Genomic DNA, 21,191 nt, shown 5'->3' on the forward strand with positions numbered 1-21,191 from the left:
TTCTACTGCAGAGGCACGATAATTCTCTGACCTCCGCGAAGCAGATAATCCCCCCCCCTCTTCCAGGCCGCTTCCACGAAAGAGGGAGCCTGCAGGGACACGTCAACTTGCCCACACATGGCGCTATCTGAGATTCCTCCCCCGCCATTCAATAGCACACGCTTTTTTTCAATTCTACACCCTCGCTGCTAACACACCCGCAGTCGTTACCTCGCCCATCCACTTTACCCTTCTCCCTTTGAAGAACTCTATATATACTGTGTCGAGGAAAGCATAAGTCGCCTCGAAGAAGGCAAGTTCACTTGTGAAAACGTTGGTTTCCACAAATACTACAAGCATTTTACAATCTTTTACCATACTTGAAAATGTTTCCCGTGTATTGCATAGATGGAAGGCCTGAACGCATGGCTTCGTTCGGGCACCACTCTTTGTACAACACATGAAAATGCTGGCTATTAAACTGACTATAGCAGACTGCTACAAACAGGCACTCGTCGTTATATCGCTATAAAGCTGCTCTTATCACAAATACTTCTTTAAAGTGGTGTTCAGTCGCTACGGAAGCTTAGCGGCTATAATGCTGCGCTGCTAATCACAAGTTCGCGGGATCTGGCCGGCCGCGGCGACCGAATTTCAATGGGGGTGAAATGCAAACATGACAGCGTCCCGTTCGTTGGTGGCACGCTAAAGATCTCTTTGTGGTCAAAATCATTTCGGAGTATCCCCTACGGCCTGCCTCATAAACAAATCGTGGTTTTAGCACTTTAAACCCCGAAATTCAGATCCCGTTTGGGTTCACTAAGAGGACTTTCGCCACGCTGGGCACGTAGACAATTGTCCAAAATAAGGGAATGTCCGCAATTTACCGTAATGCCATAAAGGCATCCCTTGCGTCCCTTTGTAGCAGTCTGCTATAGTCAGTTTAATAGCCAGCATTTTGATGTGAAACCTCATTAATCTCACCAGTGTACACACATGACTTATAAAAAAAAAGGCGGGGGGGAGTAGCTGAATTACGCGGAAAAACTGCTTGTTAGTTACGGTTAAAATCTTTCTGGAAGATCAGCAGTTCAGTTCTAAGACAGAAGAAAGCGAGTGCGGAAATTGCAAAAAGTAGCACAAGTGTTCATTAGTCTGGTCGGTGATCATTTTATGAATTGGTGGTCGTCTCGATGCAAACGCCGAAACAAAGGCGCACGCAGAGAGAAGGAACTAATTTTCGTACAAAAAGACAGCTTTTTCTGCGAGGTTCAGCACCTATAGCTGGGTAGCTCCTTGTATAAAGGTGTTTGTGGAACAACGCACGTCATTTTGCTAGAAACTTTAATGCTTGTTCCTTGGTACACGGTTGGCTTGTCACATTTGAAGTGTTGAAGGGCTGTGTGTTAAAATGTTCTGATCTACAAGGGAGAAGTCCAGCATTGGGAAATAAAGAAATGGCCCTGAAGATAACCGCATGCGAAATTCGGAAGTTAATAAATAAGCTTGGAAAGGTTAAAACTCGCCAATTAATAAAACATTAATAACAGGAACACGATTTTTGAAAGTTGCGAACGAAGTCTCGACCTCAGACAAGCACTCCATCGCTTCATTCGAATACAGGTCCTCGTCAATGCCCGAGAGCTTACGTCGCTTCCCGCTGTGCTCCCGACTGTGACCATCATGAAGCCGACGTCCTTTTTCATCGAGGTTAGTGTCACTGTACCCGAACTGGTGTGTCTAGCCATGTGTCAACGAACAGGAGGGTACATACCGCCCGCTTTTCCAGGTGGAGACCAAAGGTCTGACGCTTCTCACGGATGGCAAGAGCCGCCTCGTCCTGACGGCCACCGAGGGTCTCTACTCGAAGACCATGGGCATGTGCGGCACCTTCAACCACAACAGCCAGGACGACTTCTTGTGCCCCGGGGGGGACGTCGATTACCAGGTGCGCCTGCGCCTACCAGTCGTTTGAACCACGACTGGCTCAACTTACTAAATATTGAGGTTTCGAAGCAAAAAAGGAAATTTTAGCTCTACGATAGTGAGAGTAGCAGGGGACATCATGATATGCAAGGTTATTCGCAAATGCGATCATTAGCAAACTGTACTTCACAAATCGCTTTTAGTTCATTATGTTAAGGCGTGTGTTGCATTGCAGAAGCTTAGAGGGTCAATGCTCAAATTATGTTAACTTGGTACGAATTCTAACGCAACTACCGGTTTGGAGACATTATTACACAAAATCTACCAAGACACATATTAGGGCAAAATTTCACGTAGCTGCGGGCTACATTGGATAAGGAAGGTCCCTTTTAAGAAATAACAAATAAAACTGGGATAGGGGCCTGGAGAGGGGAGGGGGCGTACTATCACAGATTTCGGGGCGTTTAGTGCTGGTGTCAGGACCTACCCAGTGGACACGCATCGAGGGCTACGCAGAGTGATTGCCACAATTTGCACAAGTGCTCTAAAGTTAGTGTTATTTAGTAAAAATAAGTACGTAATCATCTTAGAGCCAATTTTCAATGCGAAATATTCCACAGGGTGCATCCTTAAACTCTGATGTTCATCACGGCTCTCAGTTTCAGCCTGTTAAATTATCAATTTACCTTCAGTCGCTGTCTGGTAATAATATGCGACAATTGTAGCTTAAGTATTCCATTAATCTTTACTGTTGCATAAAAGAAAACCGACATGCAGCTGGCACATCTTTGCATTTCTTTTTGTACACATAAATCCTGCCTAATGTATTCTGTGCGTACATTTGCGTTTGTAAGTCATAATGACAGTGTTTTCAATGTTTTCCAGCTACGTTTGATGACTTGGCTTGAAAACTTATTAAACCAAAACAAAATTATAAAATCGATTTCACCTTCCCCGGCAAAATATTTCAGCTTGTGATTATATTTTCACAGACACTACGAGATTCAGTAAAATAATGTTTATTTTAGGTATCATACTGGCCTCATTATGTCGCATATGGTAATTGGCTGAGCTGCTACACTAAACTAACAATGAATGCAGAATAACAGTAAAAATGTCGAGGAAGAACGAAACAGTAAAGAGAGAGAGAAAGAAAGAAAAGGTTATATAGAAAGGCCGAGAGGTTAACCAGAGGTACTTCCGGTTGGCTACCCTGTATGGAGGGAAGGTGTAGAGAGATTAAAAAAGAGAGAGAAGAAGAAGGAAAGAGATAGGAAGAGGTAGGATAACAAACAAACCGCGTACACTATAGAGCGGTAGGGGGCGGCGTTCTTCATGTATACCGTGAAGGCTCGTAGACCACAGGAATATTAGAAATGCGAATAAGGCCTTCTACGGGAATGCTGTTTGGAAGCACTGACCTAAAGCTTTTAGTTCTAGTAGTGGATGATCGACCAATCAATAAAAAGAAAGGTTGCATATCAAGACAGGGAGCTTAACTAGAGGTAGTTCCGGTTGACTACCCTGCATGGAGCGGGTGAAGGGGTTGGGGGATAAAAGGAGACAGAGTGGTAGGAGGTGGAAGGCGAGCACAAACAAACCGCGTGCATTACTTAGCGGTAGCGGGAGGCGCTCTTAAAGTCTATCATGAAGAACGTAGAGCTAGGGCAGGTACCACAGTAGCACGAATTAAGTTTCTTTGAGAGCCTGGGCCGAAAGGGTCGCTCCTCGTGCGGGGCCATTCTAGGACTCGGGCCTGCCAGGTCATAACTGAGTAGAGTCTCAATAAAGTTGTTACCACCACCACCTTGAGAGCACTGATGCAGAACCTTTTGTTCTGTAAGTGAACTATTGTACAATCGGTCCGTCACTCTGCACGTCACTTCCCTCTTGCCATTACAGCACGGGCACGCACTAATAATGTGCCCTGAGCGTCTCATAACAGTAGCACGTTTTGGACGTGTCGCTGTTGGCCATTCCAATAAGAGAAACTAACGCTTACGATTGGCTGATGCATTTTCTCTGCACTTGTAGGTGGAATCGTTTGCAAAGCAGTGGGCTGACGGCGAGTGCGCCGGCGTGGAAGCAGTGACCGCGCAGTGCGACCAGGATGCCCTGCTCTGGCCCGAGAGCAAGCACACCTGCAAGCAGCTCTACCAGGGAGCCTTCGCAGGTTTGTCACGTGTTTCCCATTGCCCAGGAATGTAGGCTCAATGATGGAACTGGCTTGGTCAAAAGCAAGTTGTCAAGTCTGACACGTTTTTCATCTCATTACAATTTCACATCTATGAGAGATTATTCGAATGCTTCCTGTTGGTGTGGGAGTGGGTGAGCTGTGCGCCGACCTCAACATTCTCTTAAAGTAATCCCAGAAAGAAGAAAAATCAAAGTAGATAACTGCCTTTTGTGGCTTGATTGCAGCGATAGCGCGTCAAGTCATCTCACGGCTGACTATTGACACCTACTCAGGCCTTCAAAACTAGGCATTATGAGAAGCTTAATTTTACGCTGATCTATTCGGCTGCCTTGAAGAACAGTTTGTTCCCACGAAATAGCGATCAATAAAATTTATCGTAAGGTTAGCGCGCTCCTGCTCACTGGAAATGATTTAAAACACAATTATTTGTACATATTTCCGCTTACTTATTCTTCCTTGTAGCTGTGTGAAAAGGACAGATACAGTTTTTCTGCATGCAATATTGCTACAGTATATATGTTTATATGCATAGTTATCACTTCTACTACAGCTCCATAACGGAACTTACGTAGTATAAATGAATGAATTAATTAATTCTTTGGCCTACTCGCTCGAAGGTGAAAAGGGGGCTCGCTCACACAGAAATCTCTAAATTACATTGCGCTTGCGACATCCGTCACTCAGCGCTATTTATTTATTTATTTATACAAATTCCTACAGCGTCATTATGGTCATATTCTATAGGGAAAACATAGAAACAAGTACATCAGACACAAAGATTATACAGAATACACTGGAGATGCTTGGCATATAACACAAGATTATGACTATGCCGTAATAACACGTCTGAAGCAGCAGAAGCTTGATGTGGGCGAGTTGGTTTTGCATACTTGAAGAAAAGAGTATCATGTACGACGGAAAAGGTGCTACTTCCAACTAAATGTTTTTTGAAGATACAAAGTAATCTCAGAAATCTCTATTTCTTCAAAAAAACATTTAGTTGGAAGTAGCACCTTGTCCGTCGTACGTGTTCCTCTTTTAGTCCGCGTCTTCCTAGTGCTCTTTCCTTCAAGTACGTAATAACATGGTCAATGGAATATTTGCCTGAGGTGCAAAAATGTGCCCACAATAAAAAAAAAACGACGAAGGCGGCGCAGTAAGAATTCATCTAGGTAAGCAGTTGTAGTCGTCTATAATGCGGGGGGGGGGGGGGGATGCGTACTCGAACATGTTTATGTGGTAGTTATACTCGGCGCATTGTCATAGCACGGTCCACGCTCGAGGAGTTGCAGGTATAGTACGTCTAGCTATGTGTCCTTATCAATGAGAATTCTCTTGTTTATAACACATTGCAAAATAACAATAGCTCTAGGAACCTGCGCCCTTTCAGAGAGCAACGGCCAACCTGGCGTTTTCTATATATGTGATAGGCATCTTCAAAAATTCTAATCACACGGGAAAAATTAAGGAGCTGCCTATTTCAAAACCCGCCCTGGTGTAGCAACGTACACGATCGCAGCAGAATCCCACGTGGCACTGTGGCGGCGTCGCCAAAAGATCTGCGTCCATCCGCTATCGTCTTGCAGTGTGTCATCGCTCGGTGAACCCGGACCCGTACTTCGAGCTCTGCATCCAGGCTTCGTGTGGTTGCCACTCGGACTCCGGAGACTGTCTGTGTCCGGTATTCTCGCACTACGCGCACGCGTGCGCTACCAAGGGTCACGTGATCGACTGGAGACCTCAGGTGCCCATCTGTGGTGAGTGGCCGCTAGCGTAGGCGGAAATTCGACTCCGTCAGACGAGCGCAACGGATAGTTTTGGCGCGAAATAAGCACGCTAAGATTAAACAACACGAAGCAATGGGGACGCATGCGCACCATCCTGTACATGGCGGGGCTTCCTTGCGCCACGTCAATGCTGAAGCATCCGCAATAAATTATTTGTTCCTTGTCAATTACTAGAAATTCGTGACAGAATAGACATCCGAATAGTCTCTCTATAAAAGAGTTAATGTGCATTCTCGCTTATTCGTAAATGGCCGTACAAAAGCCATGACTTGGTCCAGTGTGGCGTTTTGTATGGGTGGAAATATCGTAGATGAGAATTGATCATTTATTGGGGAGTAGGTGCACTTGACTGTATGATAACCTTTCCTTTTAAGTGGTGACGAATACGTAGCCTTGGCCAGGTGTGTCACCACAGCACTAGTATACAGATTATATGGACACGCTGTCAGGGTTTATTTTTCCTCTTTTTCTATCATATAATGATTGAGAATTACCTTTCGCGAGCACTTTACGTTCGTTATTTTTCTTGTTCAGAACAGAAGGCGCACGTTTACGAAAAAATATGTTCAACAATGCCTTGAGAAGACTGTCCTCCCCTTATGTGTTTCCTGTCCACAGTTTCAGTATTTGACGTATGTTTTACCATTACACTTCAGGAAAGTTCGGCTGCAAGGAAGTCGAAAGCTTAGTTGCAACAACTCGCCCTCGTGGCTAAGCGGCTAAGGCGTGGCGCTGCTAAGCACGAGATCGCGGGATCGAATCCCTGCCACCGCGGCCGCATTTTGATGGGGGTGAAATGCAAAAACGTCCCTGTACACGTGCATTGGGTGCACGTTAAAGAGCCCTAGATAGACAAAATTATTCCGGAGTCCTTCACTATGGCGTGCCTCATAATTAAGTCGTGAGTATCGCACGTAAGACCCCATAATTAAAAAAAAAAAGCTTAGTTGCAACTATTTTCCTGGTGACAGCAACAACGTGACCTGCAGTTTGGCCAGCGAACAAGACAGCTTTGATTGCTTTGGAAACGCCAATTGCCTTTGTTTGCATAGGGGGGGTACCCGTTACTCTCATTACTAAGGTACAGTAGTACTTTCAATTAGGAGCGCTACAGCATTTGTGTACTTTTGTGTACTGGGCCAAATGACGAACCAAGCGCGGTCAAAAGTCATGCAGGCGCGCCTGACTTGTAGTTGTTCGCATCAACGCTATTTTTTCTTTTTTCTTTAATTCCAAGCGACCATTATCCATATCTTTGAACAAACCGCACGTTAAAGAAGTGAAAGCCAACCTATTTATCTGGTTCCCAGAGCTACCTATTACGCTACTATATTTTTCCACTGCCCCCAGCACTCAGTGGCGTTTAAGAGGAATATACCTATACACAGTATACTTTCTCTTATAATTTGGCAGACTTAACACGCAAACGTTGTACAACGTGTTTCGACTTCGAAATCACGTCCTTCGAATTTCATTTTTTTTTTCAATTTTCTGTCCTCATGGGTGCTGGTTTGTGATGGCTAACGCCTTCAAAAAAATACACCAAGTTGAAAACTAAATTCCTGAAAAGCCCATTTTTTTAAATCTTTGCCTAATTAGATGTAAAATCAGTTGGAGTGCATTTTGCATCAAAATTTATGTTCTAGAGCTGTCTCTTTGAAAGGATATAACGAAACATGTAACCTCACGCAGTGTCTTTGAAATGCAGAGTGACGGAACCGCTTTCATGTGTGACATAACAATGCTCAAATTGTGCAGTATTTTCTTATTTATTGTTGCGATAATATAAGGTTACAAAACAATGAATGCCTTAGAACGTTTTCAGCATGTTCCTACTTGAGATGAACATAAGCTGTGACATGTAGGGCGCGCTACGTTTGAAATGTGTTTGCACTTTGCCCCCTTTTTGCGCATATAATGAACAGCTAGTTGCCTCTCGTGTTGTATTTATACGCAGTGGTTTTCTCATTTACACTAATAGCTGCAATATGATGAAGTTGGGAGTACAAAGGTGAGGGAAACAAAAGCTTGCAGGGAATCGTTACCCAAAATCAATGTGCGCAAAGCACGCGGTGACAGGATTGCTTCAGGAAGCGCATTGAAACTTGGTAATTAACATAGAGGGCGGCGGCAGCATTCTGGAGTGAAGCTCTGCTCTGGAAGGAAATAATCATGGATCTGAGCGTTCTGTCAAATGTTGTTTAGCCTCGAGAGAGCACTTAAATGGCACGAATTGGCAAAGGGCAAATAAACGCTGCTCTTGTGTGAGCAATGTGAGCCAATATGTGCATTCCGACTGCCAAATTTGCTATGTCCAACGCTCTCTGTCAACTCAGCAGTTTTAATAGACGCACTTTACACTTTGTGTTCGCCAAGTTCGAGAAAGATTCCTTTTGCAGAGGAGTAAATATGCAGCTTATTAGACTATATTATAAAGCTACATTTTCTAGGCAAATTGAAATGTTATGTAAGCGTCTGAAAATTTAGATAATTCTTATTTTAAGAAATTAGGCAAATGTTGGATGGACGTCACAATTTCTCATATAAATTTAGGTCACCATAATAAAGCAATCCTTGATAAAGCAACATAGGAGAGATATTGATCTATGCAATGAACAAAAACTAACCAGATATGAAAAGTACTGTAATGCTAAAGTAATGATGCAATGACTAAAGAATATGCTTTTCTGGTAGCTTTCTATAACATGGAGTCATATCAACAGTTGTACAAACTTATATTTTTGTAGTTCATTAGACTGCCAAGTATGCAAGCAATAAGAGTACAGCTCAATTTAGATATTTTTATGAGGAAAATACTTATGATTGTTGGCCTATGAACGAACTGAAAAATTAGGTGTTCAATTACAAAAAAAAAAAGAAGATTTGAAACATTTGCAGCACTAATAAAGAACACCTATGAGAGCTTCAATCCCCCAAATTTGTATCTTGTTACCTCCTGTAACATTTTTTTTCCTAATTTTTCCGATGGGGTACCTCATCGTTCCTTCTATAGCTTGTTCCGCAGCATCAATAGTGTAACAGGGTGCCTTCACATTAGCTAGCAGCTGTGAATTGTGAGGAAAGTTCTGATAGTGTATAGGATCGGGATCCATTCTACCTTGTTCCAGCATATTAAGTGCGTCACTCTTCACATAGCTGTAAAAACAGGGAACGTCGGATACAGCATACTTAAAAGTCGGAAAGCTCACATTGGTGTGTTTGGTTGTCCTTCACTAATTCGCACCATTTCAGCATTTTTTAAAGGTGAGAAAACGTTCGACTAAAGGACAAGCCGTACGACTGTTTCTGTGAACGTCGTATGCTGCCGATCTAAGGGTCTTCAGGGTCTCAGTTAAGCTGCCCAGAGCAGCTTTTAGCCCTGAAGACCATCCAGATTATTCTGGTGAAATAAACTATTGATTGATTGATTGATAGTGCAGAGGTTGACTCGAGAACACTGCAGCCACCCTCCACATTAATTACCGAATTCCAATGCACATCCTCAAAGCAATCCTCTCACCCCGTGCTTTGCGCGCTGTGATTTGTGCGTTCACTCCCGGCAAGTTTTTTTTTCATTTCCTTCGCATGTGCACTGCGAACTTCAACACACTGCAGCTATTAGTACAAACAAGCAAACTACAGCCTATATATATTAACACTGCAAATGCTTTTAAGCCGTTGTTTCCTGTTTGAGCCTAATGTTCACGTTAAAAATCCTACAGAATTTGAGCATTGTTGTTTTAAACATGGAAGCCGTACAGTCATCATCTGTTTCACCGACACTGAGTGGGGTCACGTGATTCGATAAATGTTTTCAAAGAGACCGCGCTGGAACATAACCATTTCTTCAAAATGTTCTCCAATAAATTGAACATCTAATTAGGCAAAAAAAAGAAGGACTTCTATGGAAAAAAATGTCGTTTTGAACTTGGCGTCATACCTTAAAGCCGGGAAAAATATTACTGCGCCCGACACCGAGCGCAAGCTATACACCAGCGATGATAAAATCCGTATTTGAAAACTGAGTACTAATTCATACCATTTAATATGTACCTAAATATATTATTGGAGAATTCGGAAGTGATAACTTTCAAAGTTTATCGCATGCAGTCCTCGCATCGTGTGTTTTCATGTCATCAAGCTGTTCTGCTTTTCTTTTTTCTTCAAAAGGGAACCATGCAAAAAATTTTATTTGTCCCAATGTACTTTTCGCTCTTACGCCTTGGAATAAGGGTGCTAACCGAAAGACAAAATAGCACTTAAGGGTGCTAACACAAATCGCCCTCGAGTCGCGTTTCGTTCCTGTTTAAGCAGCCCGATCACACGGCGCGAACGGGAACTCCGACCCTGTGACATGCGCTGTAAAAGGGACACTTTCGGCCCGCTTGCAGGCGTCTACTGCGAGCACGGCCAGACGTACCAAAGCTGCGCTCCTGTCTGCGACTCCAGCTGCGCGCTCATCGGACGCAACGCGTCGTGCGGCGGACGCTGCGTCGAAGGCTGCGCCTGCGAGCCGGGCTTCAGCCTGGACCGCCGCGGCCGCTGCGTGCCCGTCAGCCAGTGCGGCTGCCTGTTCGCCGGCCACGAGTACCCCGCGGGGTTCAAGCAGCGTAGACACGGCCAGCACTGGTGCGTAGTGTACATACCCCCGTCGGCACGCCTTCTTCGTGCGTTCAAGAGGGGTTACCACCACAAGTGGCTAGGAGTATTAAAAATAAAAAAACTAATGTTCCCCGCGTTTGTCGGCGTGTCGGAATCACCAAGTTTTCCGTCGTCCAAGGAGCTTAACAATTCGAAATGCTCTGCGCACGCAGCTTCTCTGATCGAGAGTGAGTGTCGTTATGCTTGCTCTGCACTAATTCTAGTGTAGGTTTTTGTGTGAAAAGTATGAGATCCCCGTTACATATTCGAGAGCACTCTACAGTCGGCGTGCAAAAGACACGGAGCATATCATCTCAGAAAAATTGAAGCGTTCTTGATGCCGGCACTATGCTGTGGTACAGTGAGAGAGCAGTTGCTTTACTGCATGGCACATGTTAAGGAAAATTCCATCCCTAAGGGTATTTTATCGCGTCTATAACTCGCTACCTTACACACATAAACGCGGGTGCTTAGACGAGCTAATACAGCCACTCAAAAGGGCGTTTTTCTTTGTGTGTGTGTGTTTGCACACTTCCCTCCAATGTGTGTTTTACCGAAATGCACACTACGTTTCATTTTTACTACGGCATTTCTTATTCTACGACTACCCTAGTCTTCCGGGTGCCCGCCGGAATAATACTGAAGTATTGTCCGTGATATCCATGAAAAAGCAAAAGGTAAGAAAGAAAGAAAAGCTGCGCAGCCAGGCTTGAACTGTGGATCTACAGATTGCCTATCGTAAACGTTACCTCTCCTCCACTCCATGTTTTTCTTTCTTACGTGGTATTTATTGCATCATGCATACACTAGAAAAGTACAAACGCGAGAAACGTGCAAAACACTAACCAACACATCTCATATTCATGGCCCAGAAATAACCCATAAATTGCGCTATGAGCATGCACCGTGCACCGCACAAGTAGAAGTAGTTTTCAACTTCAAAATGTGGCAACAACAAACAACTTGTTAAGAGGCGGCACCAGTCAGTTTGAAACTATGTTAAGTCATACATATCCTTGAAGTGACCAATCATTTTAGCTTACTGAAATTTCGACGCAACAATGTGTTGCAGTGTTTAGGTTCAGCATGCGTGCCTTCCATGAGCTATGCAGTCCAATTAGAAAAACATACCAAATGGCACGTCATCTTCGTGGGTGCAATCAAGTGCCGGATTGTACGCTGATTCAAAATGAAGCCTTTTTTAAATGTCCTTTGAGGAACATCCCAAAGTAATATTGCATCTTCACGATTTATGAAGCAGTGCTCTACAGTTTTGGGTACATCGCAAGCTCGACAATTCATGGCAGATACAGAAAGACCTTTTTCGTGTAACAAAGTTTTCAGAGGTAGCGTTACACTTTGTAAATTAAAGAAAAATATTTTTGCAGATACTTTTACGCCACACCGCCTTTCTGTGTCTCGTAGGGCGGCTTTTTAGTTGTTCCTGGATGCTAAAATATTTTATATAGTGCAGATACTTCATGGTATCCGGACTTACAGTCAAGGTTTTCATAGAACATTTGCTCCTTTTGTGCGGTCTTCTATTTATGAGCCTATGAGCCGAGGCAATATCTTTAGATCTGTATGTGCTAGTGTATACTTGGTCTGGTGCATCTATTAGTGCGACGGATTGCATGCCGTTTTTTTTCTTTTTTCGACATATTTCACACCCATTGCTAAATTATCCATACAACTTATTCAATGATTTATCCCATGTGGCAGTTTCATCCCAATATTCTGAATGACCTTGTTTGTGGGGTTTTATGTATGGAGTATATTTCGCTGTGCAGTTTCTCTTGGTTCGATTTTCTTCTGCGTACCCCTATACAGTGCCCAGAAAATAACTGCATAACCATTTGATGTCAATGATTTTTCAATCGCCCCTTCACCGTTCTGAATACTCCAGTCTGCCAGGGCGTAACGTACTTCAGCGAGTCCGCAAAATGTCTTTATCCTCATATACAAAACATTTTTCTCGCCACCACTGTGTATGTCCAGTGTATTGTTATATTTTAATTCTCACTTTTGTATGTGTTATATCTTTGAAATTATGTCAAGTAATTAGTTTAAATTTACTTCTCTTGTTTGTACAATAAAAGTTTATTTTTCCTCCTCCACCACTCCACCGACACAACCAGATGAATAATAAATCACCTTAAGAGTGCAGTAGCGTCTCTGGCTGCTATAATAGGCTGACGCCACGCCCTTCAGTGCTTCAGTTTACGTGTAACTTAGCATCAAGGTCAAACTCTTTAGGTGAAGCTGTGAAAGGCAAGATGGAGGGGAAAAGACGGCCCAGTATTTCTCTTCGCTTTACGACCGCGGCCGCCACCTCCGCAATAAATTCTGCGCTCTTATCAGCAGAGGATTGCTCCGCATGTACCTGCAATTTTTTATTCCAACCGATACTGAATGAGACTGCGGAAGGCCCTGGCGCTATACCAGAAAGAACATAGGCCTTATGATCGGCTGATGCGCTATGATTTGCTTGCGATTGCCCCCCCCCCCCCCCCAGCTGATCTATATAAAACAACACTGATCTCAAGCAACTCAAACGAAGCCAGTGGTAAAAAGCAAAAGCAGGGTAGGAAATAAAATAAACAGCTATGTCTTTCCCCCTTCACCACTGAGTACGCCATGTACACAAAATAGCAATGTTGGCATCCATGCCTACGGCTACCACATGATGTACTGGAACAATGACTTCGCACAAACCGCTGTTAAATAGACACTCAGGTCTTTTTATTTACTTTAAATGTTCAAGTGCCCGACTCCTCATAGGAGGAGTAGATTTTAATGGAGAGAAAGGAGGAGAGGTCGGCCTGGAGAGCGTGTCTCTAGCCTGCTACTCCTCACTGGGGAAAGGGGAAGTGGGAAATACAGGGAAAGGTAGGTGGCGGGTGATTATATTATGGTACAATGAGATACTATATACACGTTGTCCAATATGCGGATGTGCACTGTAGACGCAATACACGTAAGAGTAATCTTGTCCATACAAAAAGTAATCTTGTTACAAAAAGTTATTGCGCAAACACATTTCGCACTGACTGCACGTCTCACAGCTTCTAGAGGCGATCGTCTAAACCAGTCTCACTTAAAAAGTTCAAAAGTGATTTTATGGCACGATAGGAACAGTAAACACTCCTCCACGTGCCCAAAAGCTTTTCTTCTGAAAAGGGGCGGGAGTCCAAGCTGTGAACTGTAGATTTAAGTGTTCTTCGTTTGGTCGCATATTGAGGGCACACGCAAAGTACGTGAGATACTCCTCATAAATCATACAAGGAGTGTGTGTCCCATAAAATACCCTTATGCCACCTTGAAATTAATGAGAGTGTGCACTAAGGGTGTTCTCCTAATAAATGTACCCATTTATGAAACTCAGAGAAAGTGAGGCCGTAAAAAGGGTGTTCCGACATCCGCTCCACCCTAGAGAGTGCAATTTCCTTTCTGTACAACTGATCGGTTTACTCCCAACTTAGGCGAATGTGCTTGGAGCACATTGAGCAGCACAGATGAGCAGTGCAGGATAATATCTAGATTAAAATTTAGTTACCAGCTTTATCACGATAACTTTAAGCTATCACGGGAACGATATCTTCAGGATCCTTTCAAACGATCAGAGAGAACGCACCACAGTAAAACTATTAGACAGCCAGTCAGCCACATCAATGTTCACAAGTTGTCTCTATTTCCTTGCGCAATTTATTATTGGAATACGTTACCTGAGGAGGCAGTGAACTCCGCCTCGTTGGAATCATTTGTTCAATGTATTAGTAATATCAACTTTTGTTGAAATTCGACTCCTAGTGGAGTACACTCTGAGTAGATATTACCTTGTTTGAGTATTCATTTATGTCACCTATGTCCAGTGTATTGTTATGTTCTAATTCTCACTTTTGTAGGTATTATATCTTTGAAATTATGTCAAGTATTTAGTTTAAATTTACTTCTCTTGTTTGTATTCTTAGTATCCACTCCTGCATGGGCCCGAGAAGGGCTTGCAGTATCTTTAAATAAAAATAAATAAAACAAATAGAAATATAGCGAGCGATAAGGATTTCTCTGAACACTGTAAAGACTACAGGGTTGATCGAAATAAACACAGAAGTTATCTATCCATCATATCACACGTCGAGCTTTTTGTCCCTTGACGTCCTGTATCTGTCCCCTGCAAGGGAGAAACACGCACCTCAGAAGTCTGTAAGGCGCTGACAAAGAGTTTACACCAGTACGACGACGCCTTCTATCGTGATGTTAAAAAAAAAGAAAGAGAAAGACAGCACACCTGTCGACTTTCCTCGCGCTTGAAACATCGTAATTATATGTCGCCTAGTCTAAGAGTCACGCAGCACTTCCATTTTTTGCTGCAGTGAGTGCCTGGCCGCCCAGTGGCAGTGCAGACCAGCGAGCGCCGACGAAGTGATCCTCGTGCCTCCGGCTGGAGAGTGCGGCGCAAACGAAGAGTATACCGAATGCCGTTCAAATTGCCCTGCCACCTGTGCTTCACTGCATAGCCCACCGGCTGCTGGAAGCTGCGCCGTCGACGTATGCCAAGCGGGATGCCAGTGAGTGTGCTTTCAATGTTCTTTTTTTTTTGTACATCGATGCGTGAGCAATACCTTCTAGTTTGCAGCCGATAGAGGCTTATTTTTTTTAATTACTTGGTCTTTCAGATTGTTGGGTGAATACAGAGTGCTTGCAGTAGCCATGACGTGGAAATATTGTGTAGAGAATGTGAAAATGCTTGAAAAGTACCTAACCACTATATAACAAGAAATGATTCACTATGCCACAACACTGGTGTGGCATATAAGTTCCGTGGAAATTTGAAAGATGGAGGCAGTTTCTTGAAAGAAGCAAATGGTATTCACCGCACTATAGCATGAAGCTACAAAAGAAACTGATCCGTCTTTGTCAGACACAAAGCTGCTCAGTCAAAGAGCCGCACGAAAATTCATTCCAATGCCGGACATTTTTTTTCAACTCGTGACTTTTCTTTCTGAGGAAACCCCATGAATTTCCTTCGTAACTTCGTGCTACAGTGAAGGGAGTACCGACGTTTTCCTTTTATGAAACAACGCCTATCTCGTCACGCGCAGCAAGCACGTGCCCGAGTCCGCAGAAAAGAATTTGCTAAGGCGGACGGCGCAAGAGGTCTTTTCTGCCCACTCGACTCATTTCGTATGCACTACTTGCTATCACATTGATAGTCATTGCCAGGTACCACGTATTGCATAGACATTTCTTGAATTCTCGTAAAGGCGTCCGAAGACGAACTATGGAGATTTTGTAAACCGTTGCTGGCTTGACTCTCTGCCATGAAGACCATGACAAATGCGACCGAATGCGTAGCGACACAAGATTGTTAAGAAATTTCGAAAATATTTCTTGTAACAGAGCTTTCGGTTTGACAACATGCCGTCAAGGGTATGGTATCACTTTCTGGTTAATACCAGTTAAATGTTCACAAGAGCTTCCGAACGCATTCGCAATCATTCGTAAGAGGTTAGGAAGCCTTCATGGACTTTAACCCGTCACCGAGAAAAAATCAAACACTTGCATATGATTGAGTTGAATCGGCTGGCTTGCTGACAGGAACCTGCCTTTAGCGTGTTAGCATGTAACAATGCGGTCTTAAATGTTACTATTAGTGTCACCATATTGTGTCACTTATCATTATACTAATGTTACGTTCTCTCGTTACAGAATACGCTGCTCGGTAACAGCGAGCAATGCATCCTTCACAACAACGCTTACAGTTGTCTACGCCTTGTACCTCAATATGTTCATTGTTCTGGAAGCTGGCAACCGGCATTGGCCAAATTACAAGAGATAGCGTATTTCCACGCCACAAGTGTATGCCGTCTAGTTTTACTCTTGACAAGACGAATTAGGTGTCGATCCGAACACTCGAAGTGCTTATGGACTTCTGAAGCCTGTGTTGATAGGATCCAATAACTTAAAGAATAATGAACGGACAACGTACCCGGTGCGCTTTCTTTATTGTTCTCGTGCACTGTAGCACTCTATTTAACGGTACCAACACTTTACCGTTGTTATCAGCTATACCTTATTATTTAGATTTTTGAACCTGCAAACGGGATAGTTAAAGCGTCAAGAGAGTGATAAAAAGGAAAGGCCGAGAGATTAACCATGGTCGCTCCCGGCTGGCTACCGTGCATGTAGGGAAGCAGAAGAAGAGCGAATGTCGAAGTGTGTGCATTTAATACCATCTGATATGCAGTTCACAGTTAACACTTTCTTTGCCTTTTGATTGAATTGCCCAAGAAAATCGCACTTGCACTTTTACCGCGAAGCATTCACAGTGCGCTGCATATCTAAAGAGAGCCGTAGCCCACACTTACTTTTTAACACAGGACAGAGAGTTTCCCCGGGCGAAACACGTGTCGTGCATGTCGTGAAGCGCGTTATTCTAGCGTGCGAAAGTTTTGAATAAGAGTGTAAGTAGACTCTCCCGTCTTGCCGGAAACATGCCTTTAGGGATGCACGCGTGACAAGACTGCTCTGACTGTCGTCGTTGCTTTTCGCTGCAGATGCCGAAAGGGTTTCGTCCGAGACGAGAGGACCGGATCCTGCGTTCCACCCACCTCGTGTCCCTGTCAGCACGGACTCCGAAGCTACGCCGACGGAGACAAGATTGACATCGAATGCAATCAGTGGTGCGTATACGCTAGCAGGCTCCCGAGCCCGTCGTCGGGAATCAGGGCTGAAGTGGCCGCGGCGCCTGCAAAAAAAATCTCGCTCGCGCATTTATGAATGCTAATGAGGGCTGTCAACTTGCGCTCGGAAGGCATTTTGTTCTCACAGCTTTCGAAGGAGTTTGAAACTGCCACTTCGCTCGGACCAAAGGCAATGGGAGACTTCGGGTAGCGTTACAGAATGGTGACGAAATCGTTAGCATAAAACGCTTAGTGGGGTTGACGCGCCCAGCAGGCAAAAACGAAAAAAATAGTAATAGAGAGAAACCTAGAGTACGAGCGTAGTACACAATACGCAGATGAATGAGCGCGTAGTTTGGAGCACAGATGGCTGTACGACGATGACGAAAAGATTGTATAATAGAAAGTCATGAAACAAATATACAAAGAAAATCTTAAGCTCCCAGAAATACAACATTATGGAAAGAAGAAGCAAACCACTCATTTGAGCCCTGTAAGCTATGCTGTCGTCACAGAGGGGCAGAAAGAGCAGGACACGAGATGACGAAAATTTCGCTTATCGTTGCTGAGTAAGTTCAATATTTATGCTCTGAATTGATAAGTGTGATGGAAATGTGAGCGTAGAGGTTAAGAATTTCGACAACTAGTTGTTTTCACTAAACGGTGTTTTGACAACGTACAAATTATGCACAGCGCCATGACAAATGTGAATTCTAAATCTACAGTAAAGGTTGCAGATTACAGGCAACGACTAGCGTGACTTCTAGAACATATACTGTAGGACATAGCCAAATGAATGTGGTGTGAAGGACGAGAATACAACTGCTCTAACGCACAATGAAGTAATTCACCACCTTTTGCATTACTATATATTATTTATAACACATAGCTCTAAAAATCTCTGCTACAGACCACGCCATTCCGCATCTACAATTGAATTTCTTAAACAGCGGACACCCCATTATTAAAAAAAGACGTGCTCACACTTTCCGTTGTTAACGTTTGCACAGCCTTTAAAGGAAATGGGCACGTTACGGCCGTGAAGCAACGCAATAGGATCTGAGTGATGAATTTTCGCAATTACGGCTGCGCGCAGGCGTAATGCAAAGACGTAGGCTCGCTCTCCACCTGCGGCAAGTTGTTTTTTAATCCACTTTCATTGCCATTAATTTATCGCTTCGTTAATTCAACCAGTGAGTACAAGTAATTTCCCCTGTGTTGTCGTTAATTGGTGCCTTTGTTTGTTGGCTTCTCGTGATATGATTAACAAAAATCGGGCGCCTCGGTCGGCCCCCTTCTCGTTCTCGTCCCGATATTCGGCGCCTTCTCGCGCAGCACGTGCGAGCGCGGCCGCTGGCTGTGCACGCAGCACGAGTGCGCGGGCACGTGCGCGCTGTGGGGCGACTCGCACGTGCGCACCTTCGACGGGGTGTCGCTCGACTTCCGCGGCACGTGCGACTACGTGCTGGCCAAGGGACGCCTCTCCGGCAACGAGAGCGTCAGTGTCGTCGTGCAGAACGTGCCCTGCGGAAGCAAGTCCTCTTGCGCCAAGACCGTCAGTGTCCTCGCTGGTGGGTCTCCCGTTTGGATATTATACCCTGCACTCGATATGCCACGAAGTGCGCGAAGTCCACTTAGTACCTCGTGCTCCCAACAATCAAATAAACAAACCAACCAGTTAACGAGACGATACGAACAAACAGGCAAGCAACATAAAAAGAAAAAGGAAAACACTGAAGGCGAAGAGCGAACTAACAAGACACAAGAAAACCAATAAATTTTTTAAATGTCTAAAATGGTTCGTTAGAGCCTGCCCTATAGATCTCTAATTTCGTTGTGACTTGTCCTGGTGAAACTACTTAAAAGACTGCTAATGCATCACGATTAGAAGCGAACTAATTTATAAATAAATTTTGAAGTAGTATCTCTTACATAATGTACGCAAGTTTCACGAAGCTGTTGAGGACACCAGTGGTATGCGACGGCTAACCGTGGTTCTAAACGACGGTCAGAGTGTGAAGGTGCCAAAGACGAAGCAATACTTGGAAAAACCTCTCATTACTCCATTCTGTAAATATCTCAACAATCCTTCTCTTTCTCACACGTATGCCGCGGCTCATACCTTGTGTTTTACGTCATAGAAGTGTACCGGATGGCCGGAAAGATAATAAAGTGTATAATAAGTCACTATCAGGCTATCATTTGTTGAGACAGTCACAACCGCTACGGGCAACTCCGAGACACTACACTTACGACCACCTGTAGACTCTATGCATGCGTCGAGTTGCTTGCGTGTGGAAAGCAGGAGCGGCCTATGCGAGGAATTTACGCTCGTTGCCCGACAGGCACGTATCATGCGAATTTTAGCGTTGTGCACTCTGCAGGCAGCAGGGCACTCCGCGGAAAGCTCTCTAGTGATCTCGCATCAGCGAGAGCGCGCGAGTTCAGAAAGCAGTCGTATGGCCCACGAAAGCCGAGACCACGTTTGTTCAATTACGAACACACGGTTCTTCTAGTACTTAACTGTAGGGAATAAGCGCAGAAGGCATCAAACTTGAAATGAAGCTAAGAAAGACGCTAAAGTATGAATGCAATGTAAAAATACATGCGTAATGTCAACACATAGATGACAATTTGAGTTAGAGATCTTAGAGAGCGAACACTGATATAGTCTGTTCGTGCTGCTTTCCCTCAAAAGTAGTATCCCCGGGTTTGGACCGCAACAAATGTTTCTTCCCCTACTGAACCTGCATTTTGTCTGGACACATGTATAAGTCTACCTGCAGCATTTACACCACATTCTATAGTTTAATAGTAAATATTTCTTTTCGTGAAGCTGCCAAAGTGCCTGTGTGGCCCTGAAACGGCAGCACAGCCGGCTTTAACGTTAATGAAAACATGCGTGGTGTACTTTCTCTTTATCTCGCCGACACCAGGTTCAGAGGAGCCCCTGGTGCTGACTGAGGGTCACCCGGTGCCGCCTGTTCGCGAGGAAAGCGGTCTCAGCATACGCACCATTGGCCTCTTTGTGGCCGTCTACGTGCGCGGCAGCTTGAGCGTCTACTGGGACAAGCACACTCGCGTCTACATTGTCGCTGGTCCGGCATGGGCAGGAAAGGTACGCAGGGAAATGAGTGCATTTGCATACTCGCCCCCAGTCCACGCTTAGTTTGTGGGGCTCGCACACGACCAGTTGAAATGTACACGCTGACTGCGCGTTAAGCAAAGTGAGCTCTAATCCAAACTCCACGCCACCTAACTAGGCGCTGGTCCAAGGTTCTGAGGGATTACAGAAAAATCGCAAACGAATATAGAGCCACAGTCAACAAATGCCATTACCAGAATGAATACCCTTCGGGCACAACTTTGGGCCACTTTGTGTAGCTTCGCTAACGAGATTGACTGCGGATATAAAAAACATGCAAATAAGCGTTCGTCCTCCATGCATGCATGCCCGAGTGAGCTTGTTCCATACAAAATTAAATTATCTGGTTTAATGTCCTGAAGATGCATATAGTGTGCTATGTGGGACTCCGTAGTGGAGACTCCAGATTAAATTAGGCCACTTAGGATAGTTTAGCGAGTACTTCGAGCACTGTATAGGGGTGTTCTTGCGTTCCACCATGATAGGAATGTGGCGGCTGCGACGCGGATAAAACTAGCAACCTCTTTCTCGGCCGCGTCGCACTACATGCACTGAGCCATCACGGCGTTCCAATAGTATACGCATCCACGTGTCTTGTTTGTCGCAAAAGTTATCTTCTTTATAAATGAAAGTAAATTACCCCGAGTAATTCAGCATTGATTGACCACAACTGACCTCACTTCGATAACTTTGTCACTGCTGTGCCGCGGCGGCTCAGTAGTTATGACTCTCTGATGCTGAACGTGAGCATTCCGACAGCTGGCAATGCAGAACAACAGGGGTGGCTTGCACGACGATTTATTACCGAAAAGGATAAGAAACGCGCGTTCTTA

The 21,191-nt window shown here is 44.3% G+C and overlaps 1 protein-coding gene across 1 annotated transcript in view; it reads left to right on the forward strand.

The window, feature by feature from the left end:
• LOC142558578 (uncharacterized) overlaps window positions 1-21,191 on the forward strand; it is a 192,449-nt gene that overhangs the window by 31,432 nt on the left and 139,826 nt on the right. The window contains exons 15-23 of the mRNA XM_075670711.1: window positions 1,603-1,689; window positions 1,769-1,927; window positions 3,940-4,078; window positions 5,689-5,859; window positions 10,281-10,518; window positions 14,904-15,098; window positions 17,088-17,213; window positions 18,549-18,784; window positions 20,150-20,331. Coding sequence (XP_075526826.1) covers window positions 1,603-1,689; window positions 1,769-1,927; window positions 3,940-4,078; window positions 5,689-5,859; window positions 10,281-10,518; window positions 14,904-15,098; window positions 17,088-17,213; window positions 18,549-18,784; window positions 20,150-20,331 — 1,533 coding nt within the window. The remainder of the gene's footprint in view (window positions 1-1,602; window positions 1,690-1,768; window positions 1,928-3,939; window positions 4,079-5,688; window positions 5,860-10,280; window positions 10,519-14,903; window positions 15,099-17,087; window positions 17,214-18,548; window positions 18,785-20,149; window positions 20,332-21,191) is intronic.

Source organism: Dermacentor variabilis, chromosome 9, assembly GCF_050947875.1.
Source record: "Dermacentor variabilis isolate Ectoservices chromosome 9, ASM5094787v1, whole genome shotgun sequence".
Classification (NCBI taxonomy): Eukaryota; Metazoa; Arthropoda; class Arachnida; order Ixodida; family Ixodidae; genus Dermacentor; species Dermacentor variabilis.